Source organism: Physella acuta, unplaced genomic scaffold, assembly GCF_028476545.2.
Source record: "Physella acuta isolate Inbredline_101_S28 unplaced genomic scaffold, ASM2847654v3 ptg000913l, whole genome shotgun sequence".
NCBI classification, from domain to species: Eukaryota; Metazoa; Mollusca; class Gastropoda; family Physidae; genus Physella; species Physella acuta.
The window spans coordinates 57,733-71,660 of NW_026732430.1; the positions used below are offsets into that span (position 1 = coordinate 57,733).

The window sequence follows — 13,928 nt, forward strand, 5'->3', positions numbered from 1 at the left end:
GAACCCAGCACCTAGCTTGTAAAGTTATCTTATCGTGTTAACGTGTTCAATAAAAATAAATGTGTGTATGGCCAACAACAAAACCATATCTATCTGATGTAATGAAAATATCCCATCATTACGTAAGCCGTCTCTTGGCTAATGAAAGCTTAAATCGACCTCCACAGAGTAATTAGCCCGCCTAATGCACTTAATTTGTCACGTGGTTTGAAAACAGTGTCTTGTGTATACAAAATGTATCCCGAACGTGGGCACGTTAAATTTTAACATCATTAAACTTGCCAAATGGGTTAAACTTGTTTAACTTCACAGGTTAGCCATGTTTAGCTTGTTAATCTTGTTACGTCAGCTACAACAAACACCCCCCCCCCCCCTCCACACCTCAATGTCAGTTCAGGCAGATGTTTTATACCAACTGGCCAGAGTTATATCCTTTGTAAATGTGTTTTATTTCAGTTTTATGTGGGTTTATGTTTGGTTAGTGTGGGTTTGGTCAATGTGAGGTTTGTAAATTTGGGTTTGGTTAATGTGGGTTTTCTTTTTGGTTAATGAGCACAACAACGCTGTCGAGTTTGAAAATACAAAAACGTTACACTTGTTCTGATTTGATTGAATTTACCTGGAGGGGGGGGGGGGGGGGGCAAAGATACTAATCTTTGAGTCGACAAAATTTGTATTCTCACGTCGAACGTTGTACTGATTTGCCGTGTTTGGTGTATGTTGGATAGTTACCTTCGATGTGACGTAATGTGTATGATCGTTACCTGCACTGTGACGTAGTTATGCTACAAAAGTTTGTTGGATGCTGGATATGGTGGGGCTTTTGGTCGGTTAGTGGGTCATTGTGGGATTTTAGTGGGTCTGTGGGTCATTGTGGGATTTTAGTGGGTCTGTGGGTCATTGTGGGATTTTAGTGGGTCTGTGGGTCATTGTGGGATTTTAGTGGGTCTGTGGGTCATTGTGGGATTTTAGTGGGTCTATGGGTCATTGTGGGATTTTAGTGGGTCTATGGGTCATTGTGGAATTTTAGTGGGTCTATGGGTCATTGTGGGATTTTAGTGGGTCTGTGGGTCATTGTGGGATTTTAGTGGGTCTATGGGTCATTGTGGGATTTTAGTGGGTCTGTGGGTCATTGTGGGATTTTAGTGGGTCTGTGGGTCATTGTGGGATTTTAGTGGGTCTGTGGGTCATTGTGGGATTTTAGTGGGTCTATGGGTCATTGTGGGATTTTAGTGGGTCTATGGGTCATTGTGGGATTTTAGTGGGTCTGTGGGTCATTGTGGGATTTTAGTGGGTCTGTGGGTCATTGTAGGATTTTAGTGGGTCTATGGGTCATTGTGGGATTTTAGTGGGTCTGTGGGTCATTGTGGGATTTTAGTGGGTCTATGGGTCATTGTGGGATTTTAGTGGGTCTGCGGGTCATTGTGGGATTTTAGTGGGTCTATGGGTCATTGTGGGATTTTAGTGGGTCTATGGGTCATTGTGGGATTTTAGTGGGTCTATGGGTCATTGTGGGATTTTAGTGGGTCTGTGGGTCATTGTTGGATTTTAGTGGGTCTGTGGGTCATTGTGGGATTTTAGTGGGTCTGTGGGTCATTGTGGGATTTTAGTGGGTCTATGGGTCATTGTGGGATTTTAGTGGGTCTATGGGTCATTGTGGGATTTTAGTGGGTCATTGTGGGATTTTAGTGGGTCTGTGGGTCATTGTGGGATTTTAGTGGGTCTGTGGGTCATTGTGGGATTTTAGTGGGTCTATGGGTCATTGTGGGATTTTAGTGGGTCTGTGGGTCATTGTGGGATTTTAGTGGGTCTATGGGTCATTGTGGGATTTTAGTGGGTCTGTGGGTCATTGTGGGATTTTAGTGGGTCTATGGGTCATTGTGGGATTTTAGTGGGTCTATGGGTCATTGTGGGATTTTATTGGGTCTATGGGTCATTGTGGGATTTTAGTGGGTCTGTGGGTCATTGTGGGATTTTAGTGGGTCTATGGGTCATTGTGGGATTTTAGTGGGTCTGTGGGTCATTGTGGGATTTTAGTGGGTCTATGGGTCATTGTGGGATTTTAGTGGGTCTATGGGTCATTGTGGGATTTTAGTGGGTCTATGGGTCATTGTGGGATTTTAGTGGGTCTATGGGTCATTGTGGGATTTTAGTGGGTCTATGGGTCATTGTGGGATTTTAGTGGGTCTATGGGTCATTGTGGGATTTTAGTGGGTCTATGGGTCATTGTGGGATTTTAGTGGGTCTATGGGTCATTGTGGGATTTTAGTGGGTCTATGGGTCATTGTGGGATTTTAGTGGGTCTATGTGTCATTGTGGGATTTTAGTGGGTCTATGGGTCATTGTGGGATTTTAGTGGGTCTATGGGTCATTGTGGGATTTTAGTGGGTCTATGGGTCATTGTGGGATTTTAGTGGGTCTATGTGTCATTGTGGGATTTTAGTGGGTCTATGGGTCATTGTGGGATTTTAGTGGGTCTATGGGTCATTGTGGGATTTTAGTGGGTCTATGGGTCATTGTGGGATTTTAGTGGGTCTATGGGTCATTGTGGGATTTTAGTGGGTCTATGGGTCATTGTGGGATTTTAGTGGGTCTGTGGGTCATTGTGGGATTTTAGTGGGTCTATGGGTCATTGTGGGATTTTAGTGGGTCTGTGGGTCATTGTGGGATTTTAGTGGGTCTGTGGGTCATTGTGGGATTTTAGTGGGTCTATGGGTCATTGTGGGATTTTAGTGGGTCTCTCAATGGGTTATATATGTAACTAGGTGTAGTTACCAGAGACGATAACAACGCAATAGTGCAGGTGTTAGGCTGATAACGATCACAAAGCCGCTGCGCAGTTCACAGGCTGACGTAACAGTACAGATGGCTTATTAATCGGACTGTATGACAGAAGCGGCGTAATTAACATTCTGATGCAACGATTAGAATCGATTACGATTACGATTACGATTACGAATCCGATTACGAATACGAAGGGATATATAGGAAGGCGACGGCTGAGACGAGGAAGAGAAGATCAGTCAGTCAGTAGGAGAGTGGCAGTATCAAGTTGGTTATTGAACGGGTTAGCCGTATTGTGTTAATAAGGACGATAGACATGTGCATTCAGTTATGTGAAGACTAGTGAGGACTGTTGGGGGTCAGTTGATTCAGACTATTATTGTGAAGCATTTCTTTTGATTCATTATATTATTGTGAAGCATTTCTTTGATTCATGTAATAAAAGGATCAATAGTGAACCTGCATCTTCGAGTATCTATACTGTGGTCGATGTTGTGTAGAATGAGTGGTTAGACTCGTTAACATTTGGCACTACAGGCAAATAGACTCGTTACATTTGGCGTTGTCGAGCAGAAGATGCAACTACACTCGGTCACATATATATATATATGTTGCATAACATGTTGACACGTAACAGGACCTACTTCAATGGTGTGGAGTAAATGTCTTGAATATACAATGACGATCGAAGAAGAAGAAGAATGGACCATTGCGTGTCTCATGTAGCTTTTGTTGGTTTGTTTTTCTTTCATTCAGTTTTTTGGTCGGCAGTTGCTTATATAAGACTCCACGCACGTCCATCAACCTCTCCCCCCCCCCTTGACGAAACCCTCTGTGACAACCCACGTGACAGTGTGAGCACGCGACCACGTGAGACAATATTGACAGTGAGTACATACTCATCTCTGCTAGAGGTTTAGTAAGGGGGGGCACTACACTGCATTATTGACAGTGAGTACATACTCATCTCTGCTAGAGGTTTAGTAAGGTTATTATAACTTGGGGGGAGGGGCATTACACTGCATTATTGACAAATCATGAAGCATCCCCCCCCACCCCCACCCCCTACCTGTCTGCACTACCCTGCGTGCCTGCAGACGCTGAAGTTTCTGTCGATGATAAACCTCAGTCAGCGCAGGCTAACCACGTGACAGCCGTGTAAACGCCGGTGACAGGCTTATTGTCGCTGTACATGGGGGGGGGGGGGGGGACACGTCTAGGCGAGCTATTGATCAGTGTCTTCACGTTTAAGTAGCTTTCAGGCCGTGCGGTGTTTTTGGTTATGTGTGCAGGTTTCATTACATTTCTGTCGTTTGACTCTCCTAGCTGAATGCTAACACAACGCGACTGTTTACATGTAATCGAATACCCTGGAGGCTGTAACCGATTTATTTTTAAACCGATGTCTGAGGGTAATCTAGAAATCTGAAGGCGAACCTTTAAGGCGGGGCACGCTATTGATTTGTGTGTCCAAGTTAAATGCGAGCAGAATAAGCTCATGTACAGGGGAGATTAGCCAACATTGCTTGTACTTTTGTTCCGTTCTACACACTTGGATTCGTGGCTCGGCACTTCTTGGTCAGGATTATGACGCTCTTATCAAAATTGTATCACTATGGCCAAGTATATAACTATGGCCAAGCTTCTTATATCAAATAAGCTTTAGAAAATTGGACTAAGTTAAATACAATGTGGCCCCATAGTATCTCTAAAGCCCAGTATATATGAGATTGGCCATACATGTAAATCAGTGGCCCAGTCTATAACTCTGTGGCCCTGATACATTTAAGGCCACAATGAGCAAATATTTAAAAATTGGCCGTCACCCCCACCGGCAGATGGCGCGTCCTTACTTAAGACAACAAACTTGACCGCCGCTAGAAACATTAGTAGACGGTCTAGCGTTCTAGCGTGTAGTGACGTGGTGATCCACAAGGGTGAACGGAATAAAGTCACAGGAAAACAAAACACAGAAAAAGTCAGTCAGCTTTTGTTAGGAAAAAAGTCAAAGAAAAAAGTCACAAGTAAATTCATAACAAAAAAAATACGTCAAAAATGGATATTAAGAAATATTTTGATTTATTTGTTGAGATTTGTAAAAATTGTGGGTGTATATAAATATGAGTGATGTCTTTAGCAACATATTTATAAACTGTAAAAGCGTTAATATTTTAAATAATAATCCGACTTTGATCGTCACAATAAGTTAAACCTGAAAAGTTAATTTACACTTCACATTTGTTACATATGTATCTAAATACCTATTAGAAAAATTGATTTTAAAAGAAATGTAGGCACATCGTTGTGTTTTGTGAATTCTTTTTGGCCATAGGGCTTTCGTCTGTCGGCCCATTCCGTCCACACTGTGTATTGACGTTTTGCTTCAATGACAGCCTTTGTACCGTGTCGGCTTTTTGGCTTGATCCTATGCTGTGTGATGTAATAAGGGCGATAAATCGAGGCAGTAAAGGTGGCTGAACACTTGTTGCGACGTGTTGAGGACAACAAATCTCATTAACTCCTTCTCTGTCTTCTTTCTATTTCACGCTGATTCAAAGTTTGTATTTTAAAAACACGATGAAAACTAAGTGGGTTGAAACATTCTACTTAATTCTATTCTAAAACCTAAATACTTCAGACTAAATATTTTTAAGTAACTCACCATACACATACAACCTACTCAAATATATCTAAAATGTTTACATTACATTTAAATAATCTTGTGTTGATTTGCATTTTCGGAAACCATAAAGGTATTAACAAATTCCCTGCAAATACATATTTGTGTCCTGTGACTTTTTCCTGTGACTTTTTTTCCTACAATCGTCCACAAGAGGAGTTGAGCCGTTTACTATTGTGTGCAGTATTTCTCTTAAATTTCGGCGGCTGATTCTGTCCTTAAGTTTCAAATTTCGGCGATAAAGTTTGTCTGAGCTAAAAGGTTCTAGTGTGAGTGAAGCAGTTAACTAAACCAAGATGACGAGTCGACAGTTTCCTGTCTAGGCTAACCTGGTAAATAGCCACATTGTATATCCATCCCCACATAGTATTTTCCAGCTAGTAGTGAACACTCAATTATTTAGTAGCAAAGCGTCCAACATTGTTTATATATACCCGCTGGGTATTTCCGTTGCTTTAAATAACTGTGAATGCCAGATTTTTTCGTGCATTTTAGTTGTGTTGCCAAGATATGAGAACAATGTGATTTATCTTTATAAAAACAGATGTATAAATACACTTTACAAAATATTAGAAGAATGTGATTTATCTTTGTACAAAGTTAGGGATTTATAAACACAGGAAGTCTCAAGAATGTGATTCCGAGTTAGAAATGTATAAACAAACTTTACAAAATATGAGAGCAATGTGATTTATCTTTATATAAAGTCAGAGAAGCATAAACACACTTTAAAGCCCTTCAACGGCTCGAATCACTTAGGAGGCGAAAGAAAAATTTGACCTGAGTTTGTTTCAAACTTATTTTTTTCGCTGATGAATCGGTGCGTTAACTCAACCACATGGACAGGTGCACCATTTCGCCCGAAACTTAAGCCTAACCGGCAAGTCAACTCTTCACATTTTTAAAGCGAATGAGAATAAAAATCTGGCTTCGGTTTTTATGCAGACAAAAATGGCGGACTAATGGAGTAGTGTAGTCTAGGATAAAATGTAAACAACGGGTTATCTAATGGAATAGTCTAGTCATGTGGTTCTTAACTTTTTTGGAGGTACCGAACCCCACCAGTTTCATATGCATTTTCACCGAACCCTTCTTAATAGTTCTGTTGTCCCACTGAGAAAATCCAGTCATGAGTCATATGAGTCGGGTGTGTGTCTTGACCTCCGCCGAACCCCTGGGGTTCGATCGACGAACCCAGGTTAAGAACCACAGGTTTAGTCTGTGCTTAAATTAAATGTAGACAAAGGGCCAACTAGTGGAGTATTCTGGTCTATGTGGATTTTTTAGCTCACCGTAGACCCGTGTAGCTGCTGACCCGTGTAGCTGACCCGTGTAGCTGACCCGTGTAGCCGACCCGTGTAGCTTTAGACCCGTGTAGCTCACCTAAGACCTACCTGACATGTTGCAATATTGATCCGTTTAAACAAACGACAGTTTTACATTTCAACCATGTTAGAGCTAATCCCCCTCCCCTGCCAGTTAGAGCTAATTCACCACCACCATCCACCCCCTCCCTGCTAATAGAGTCACGTGACTGATGTAATCAATAATTTTCTGATTGCTCAACCGATTTAATTCATACAATGCAAATTGTATTACACGCTATTGTTTGATCTTAGCTCAACTATATATAGGGTGGTTGAGGCTAGGATGTAGACATACGTCCCATGTCGAGGATGTAGACATACGTCATGTCGAGTCTAGGATGTAGACATACGTCCCATGTCGAGGCTAGGATGTAGACATACGTCCCATGTCGAGGATGTAGACATACGTCCCATGTCAAGGATGTAGACATACGTCCCATGTCGAGGATGTAGACATACGTCCTATGTCAAGGATGTAGACATACGTCATGTCGAGGCTAGGATGTAGACATACGTCATGTCGAGGATGTAGACATACGTCCTATGTCGAGGCTAGGATGTAGACATACGTCCCATGTCGAGGATGTAGACATACGTCCCATGTCGAGTCTAGGATGTAGACATACGTCCTATGTCGAGGCTAGGATGTAGACATACGTCCCATGTCAAGGATGTAGACATACGTCATGTCGAGTCTAGGATGTAGACATACGTCCCATGTCGAGGCTAGGATGTAGACATACGTCCCATGTCGAGGATGTAGACATACGTCCCATGTCGAGTCTAGGATGTAGACATACGTCCTATGTCGAGGCTAGGATGTAGACATACGTCCCATGTCGAGTCTAGGATGTAGACATACGTCATGTCGAGTCAAGGATGTAGACATACGTCCCATGTATGAAGACATACGTCATGTCGAGTCTAGGATGTAGACATACGTCCCATGTCGAGTCTAGGATGTAGACATACGTCATGTCGAGGCTAGGATGTAGACATACGTCCCATGTCGAGTCTAGGATGTAGACATACGTCATGTCGAGGCTAGGATGTAGACATACGTCCCATGTCGAGTCTAGGATGTAGACATACGTCATGTCGAGGCTAGGATGTAGACATACGTCCCATGTATGAAGACATACGTCATGTCGAGTCGAGGATGTAGACATACGTCATGTCGAGGCTAGGATGTAGACATACGTCATGTCGAGTCAAGGATGTAGACATACGTCCCATGTATGAAGACATACGTCATGTCGAGTCTAGGATGTAGACATACGTCATGTCGAGTCTAGGATGTAGACATACGTCCCATGTCGAGGCTAGGATGTAGACATACGTCCCATGTCGAGGATGTAGACATACGTCCCATGTCAAGGATGTAGACATACGTCCCATGTCGAGGATGTAAACATACGTCCCATGTCAAGGATGTTGGCATACGTCATGTCGAATATGTAGACATACGTCATGTCGAGGCTAGGATGTAGACATACGTCATGTCGAATATGTAGACATACGTCCCATGTGTTCGGAAATTTCAAGACTGTGATCAACTTATGTAATTTATGCCAAAATGACGTAGATTCCACCAGCTGGTGACGCCTGCAGACTTCTGCGATGCCAGGAAGGGCGTTTTATCCTACTACATGCTTACAATAGGTCCATCCCACATACCCGGGGGCCGGCCAGGTGACGCCCCTGTAAACCCCAGCCAGGTGACGCCCCTGCTAGCCCCAGCCAGGTGACGCCCCTGCATTGTTCTGGCTTGTGCCAGATCTTATCAGTTCTATTATTGGCGCCTGGGACTGGAGTGTGAATGGAACCACTTCCGGTCTGGTGGGGGAGGGCAGCTTTGAATACGTCATATCCGGATTATTTATATTACTGCCAGATAAGGTCGTATGTTCTATGTTAGGCTAGTCTAAATGTCGTGTAGGGGTCTAAATGTCGTGTAGGGGTCTGAATGTCGTGTAGGGGTCTGAATGTCGTGTAGGGGTCTGGATGTCGTGTAGGGGTCTGGATGTCGTGTAGGGGTCTGGATGTCGTGTAGGGGTCTGAATGTCGTGTAGGGGTCTGGATGTTACGAGGGGTCTTAGTGTCGTGCAGGGGTCTGAATTCTTATATTTGATTCATCTGAAAAAAAACGTTTTCATCCTTTACTGAAACACATTTCTTCACTGTTTTCATCCTTTACCGTAACACTTTCCTTCACTGTTTTCATCCTGTACCGTAACACATTCCTTCACTGTTTTCATCCTTTACTCTAACACCTTCCTTCACTGTTTTCATCCTTTACCGTAACACATTCCTTCACTGTTTTCATCCTTTACCGTAACACCTTCGTTCACTGTTTTCATCCTTTACTGTAACACCTTCCTTCACTGTTTTCATCCTTTACTTTCAATAGACAGATGGCACATTTTTCCGCCGTGCGCGCCATCTATAATTATCCCCCACTTTTGAGTTCTGAACTTGTGCCAAAAATTGGTTTCTTCCAATTGACAAGCAGGACAACTCTAGCCTCCCCCCCCCCTACCGTACCCCGCTCCCCTGGGCAGGTATGTGGAGAAAGTTTTAGTTTCACGTAGTTTCTGGTATTTAGTAAATGTTGGTTTGAAACTGTTACAAGGGCGTTTGAAGGCTGTATGGCATTCTTGGTAAACAAGGCTCGCACAGGAGGCAGTGCAAGCATGGATAACTATGGATCACAGGATCCAGGAGTGGATTGATGGATATGACACATTACGTCACGTTGGCTATTGCGCCATGTTTACCATAGGCCCGATTAGAACATCTGCAAACAGACAATACATCCACACCAATACCACATCCACACCAATACCACATCCACACCAATACCACATCCACACCAATACTACATCCACACCAATACCACATCCACACCAATACCACATCCACACCAATACTACATCCACACCAATACCACATCCACACCAATACCACATCCACACCAATACCACATCCACACCAATACCACATCAACATCAATACCAGATCCACACCAATACCACATCCACACCAATACCACATCAACATCAATACCACATCCACACCAATACCACATCCACACCTATACCACATCCACACCAATACCACATCCACACCAATACCACATCCACACCAATACCACATCCACACCAATACCACATAAGCCCCACATCCTCACCCACCCTTTCATTGTGAGGTTGTTAACAATATGTTGGTCTGTCAAGAATGGTCTAATTTGTGTCGGTCAGTCCCGTGCAAGCTTCAACTCACCAGTTCCTGAAGTACTCACGTTCTGGGACTTGCCCTCTCCTGTAGCTCTAGCCTCGGCATCCATTTTTTTTTCTCCTCTACGACTGAAGGCTCTCGACAGACAGTCGGAAAATCGATTTTTGTCAAGTAAATAACTGTCAAGTTTTACTTTCACTGTTTCTATAAATACGGGATTTTTGTCAAGTAAATAACTGTCAAGTTTTACTTTCACTGTTTCTATAAATACGGGATTTTTGTCAAGTAAATAACTGTCAAGTTTTACTTTCACTGTTTCTATAAATACGGGATTTTTGTCAAGTAAATAACTGTCAAGTTTTACTTTCCTTGTTTCTATAAATACGGGATTTTTGTCAAGAAAATAACTGTCAAGTTTTACTTTCCTTGTTTCTATAAATACGGTTTTTGTCAAGAAAATAAATAAAGTTTTACTTTCCCTGTTTCTATAAATACGGGATTTTTGACAATAAATAACGGTCAAGATTTACTCTCGCCGTAAGAACGAGATTGCTAGAGTGCAAACAAATTGCTTAATGTTTTATTGTGAAAAAAACAAACGAGATGATCTCCCCTTGTAAAAACACAACCATCTATCTTTTAAATGGAAAGATCAGAGAGATAGGAATGACATCTTCTCTATTGCGTCAGATGTGGCTAGGTGCAGATTCTATGTCATGTGGTCCATGTGGGTGTGACTAGGTGCAGGTGCTATGTCATGTGTCATGTGGTCTATGTGGGCGTGGCTATGTGCTAATGGTCATATGCCCGGTGTGGTTACAAGCTAATATCTCACTGTTGTCACTTTTCAGATGTTTCCAATTACATTATAAAATGACGTCACTTTACTGTCTTTAAACAGTCAAAAAACACGACAATCTGAACAGCTTTACAGCTTTTGTGGGTGGGAATGTTTTTTTTTTTTTTTTTGTTCACTGATTCACTTGTTCGGTCGGCGTGGTCGAGTCGGTAAAGCTCATGGTTGCTAAACCGAAAAGACTCGAGTTGAGGCTCGTTAGCTGGGGACAGCCACTGTTCTAGGAGAGACAACTCCAAAATCAAACAACTGCTGTCTTGTAGTGTGTTCTTGGTTGGACAAAGGCTATGGAAGCAAATCCAAAAAGAAAAGCAGGCTGAAATCGGAGTCCATGGCCTATATGGCGCATAACCAGTTGACACGTATCCTTAATTGTGATGGAGGCGTGGTCGAGTCGGCAAAAGCTCATGGTTGTTAAATGCGATAGAGTCTCGAGTTCAAAACCCTCTGGCGGATAAGGGTTGATCCCCTCCAACACTAAAAATTAAGAACGAAGAAGAAGAAGCTGCGTTAAATGTTTGAACCCAACATGGCCCCAATCCTCTACCCAACATGGCCCCAATCCTCTACCCAACATGGCCCCAATCCTCTACCCAACATGGCCCCAATCCTCTACCAAACATGGCCATAATCTCTACCCAACATGGCCATAATCTCTACCCAACATGGCCATAATCTCTACCCAACATGGCCCCAATCCTCTACCCAACATGGCCATAATCTCTACCCAACATGGCCCCAATCCTCTACCCAACATGGCCATAATCTCTACCCAACATGGCCCCAATCCTCTACCCAACATGGCCATAATCTCTACCCAACATGGCCATAATCTCTACCCAACATGGCCCCAATCCTCTACCCAACATGGCCCCAATCCTCTACCCAACATGGCCATAATCTCTACTCAACATGGCCATAATCTCTACCCAACATGGCCATAATCTCTACCCAACATGGCCCCAATCCTCTACCCAACATGGCCATAATCTCTACCAAACATGGCCATAATCTCTACCCAACATGGCCATAATCTCTACTCAACATGGCCATAATCTCTACCCAACATGGCCATAATCTCTACCCAACATGGCCCCAATCCTCTACCCAACATGGCCCCAATCCTCTACCCAACATGGCCATAATCTCTACCCAACATGGCCATAATCTCTACCCAACATGGCCATAATCTCTACCCAACATGGCCCCAATCCTCTACCCAACATGGCCATAATCTCTACCCAACATGGCCATAATCTCTACCCAACATGGCCCCAATCCTCTACCCAACATGGCCATAATCTCTACCCAACATGGCCCCAATCCTCTACCCAACATGGCCCCAATCCTCTACCCAACATGGCCATAATCTCTACCCAACATGGCCATAATCTCTACCCAACATGGCCATAATCTCTACCCAACATGGCCCCAATCCTCTACCCAACATGGCCCCAATCCTCTACCCAACATGGCCATAATCTCTACCCAACATGGCCATAATCTCTACCCAACATGGCCATAATCTCTACCCAACATGGCCCCAATCCTCTACCCAACATGGCCATAATCTCTACCCAACATGGCCATAATCTCTACCCAACATGGCCATAATCTCTACCCAACATGGCCCCAATCCTCTACCCAACATGGCCATAATCTCTACCCAACATGGCCATAATCTCTACCCAACATGGCCATAATCTCTACCCAACATGGCCATAATCTCTACCAAACATGGCCCCAATCCTCTACCCAACATGGCCATAATCTCTACCCAACATGGCCATAATCTCTACCCAACATGGCCATAATCTCTACCCAACATGGCCATAATCTCTACCCAACATGGCCATAATCTCTACCCAACATGGCCATAATCTCTACCCAACATGGCCATAATCTCTACCCAACATGGCCATAATCTCTACCCAACATGGCCATAATCTCTACCCAACATGGCCACAAGCACTACATTTGTATTTTGCTATATGTTTGCTTCCACTCTCTGTGTCCGGCTTTCACCCGTCACTGTGTACATGTGTACACGCTGCCCGAGGGTGTACATGTGCATCAATATGCTTATATGTGTACAGCTACAAAAACACACCTGCACATCTGCTGGTACAGGTAGATTGTACAGGTAGATGGTACAGGTAGATGCACCTGCGTCGTACTGTAGTGCACTCGTCCACACACTTCCTGTAACGTTTGTGATGAGTGTTTGTGTGTTGGATGTTTGTGTGTTGGATGTTTGTGTGTTGGATGTTTGTGTGTTGGATGTTTGTGTGTTGGATGTTTGTGTGTTGGATGTTTGTGTGTTGGATGTTTGTGTGTTGGATGTTTGTGTGTTGAAGGTTTGTGTGTTGACGGTTTGTAAGTTGAATGTTTGTGTGTTGGATGTTTGTGTGAAAGGCAAAGCCATGCCCGGTGCTAAAGGTGAAGGCCGAGTGATGTGAGAGGGTGCTAAAGGTGAAGGTCGTGTGATGTGAGAGGGTGCTAAAGGTGCTAAAGGTGAAGGTCGTGTGATGTGAGATGGTGCTAAAGGTGCTAAATGTGAAGGTCGTGTGTTGTGAGAGGGTGCTAAAGGTGAAGGTCGTGTGTTGTGAGAGGGTGCTAAAGGTGAAGGCCGAGTGATGTGAGAGGGTGCTAAAGGTGAAGGTCGTGTGATGTGAGAGGGTGCTAAAGGTGAAGGTCGTGTGATGTGAGAGGGTGCTAAATGTGCCAAAGGTGAAGGTCGTGTGTTTTGAGAGGGTGCTAAAGGTACCAAAGGTGAAGGTCGTGTGTTGTGAGAGGGTGCTCACGTCCTGTTTCTCTTGTGCAGCTTGGAGGCCGGTGACGTAACGGAAGGTTTCGAACCCCTGCCCCACGAGTCATGCTATGATTTCTCGTCGTCTGACCACGCGAGGTACGTGGTGGACAGCTCTACCGGCTGGCCACTCAAGCGCTCACAAAGGTAGGCAAGTGCTCACTCGATGTTGTGCACGTGCTAGAGCTGTAGTAC

At 43.8% G+C, this 13,928-nt stretch overlaps 1 protein-coding gene across 1 annotated transcript in view; it reads left to right on the forward strand.

Annotated features, from left to right (window-relative positions):
* LOC131953171 (uncharacterized) overlaps positions 1–13,928 on the forward strand; it is a gene marked incomplete at its 5' end in the record, with an annotated part of 103,141 nt that overhangs the window by 50,218 nt on the left and 38,995 nt on the right. The window contains 1 exon segment of the mRNA XM_059316226.1: positions 13,749–13,880. Within this exon segment, the coding sequence (XP_059172209.1) occupies positions 13,749–13,880 (132 nt within the window).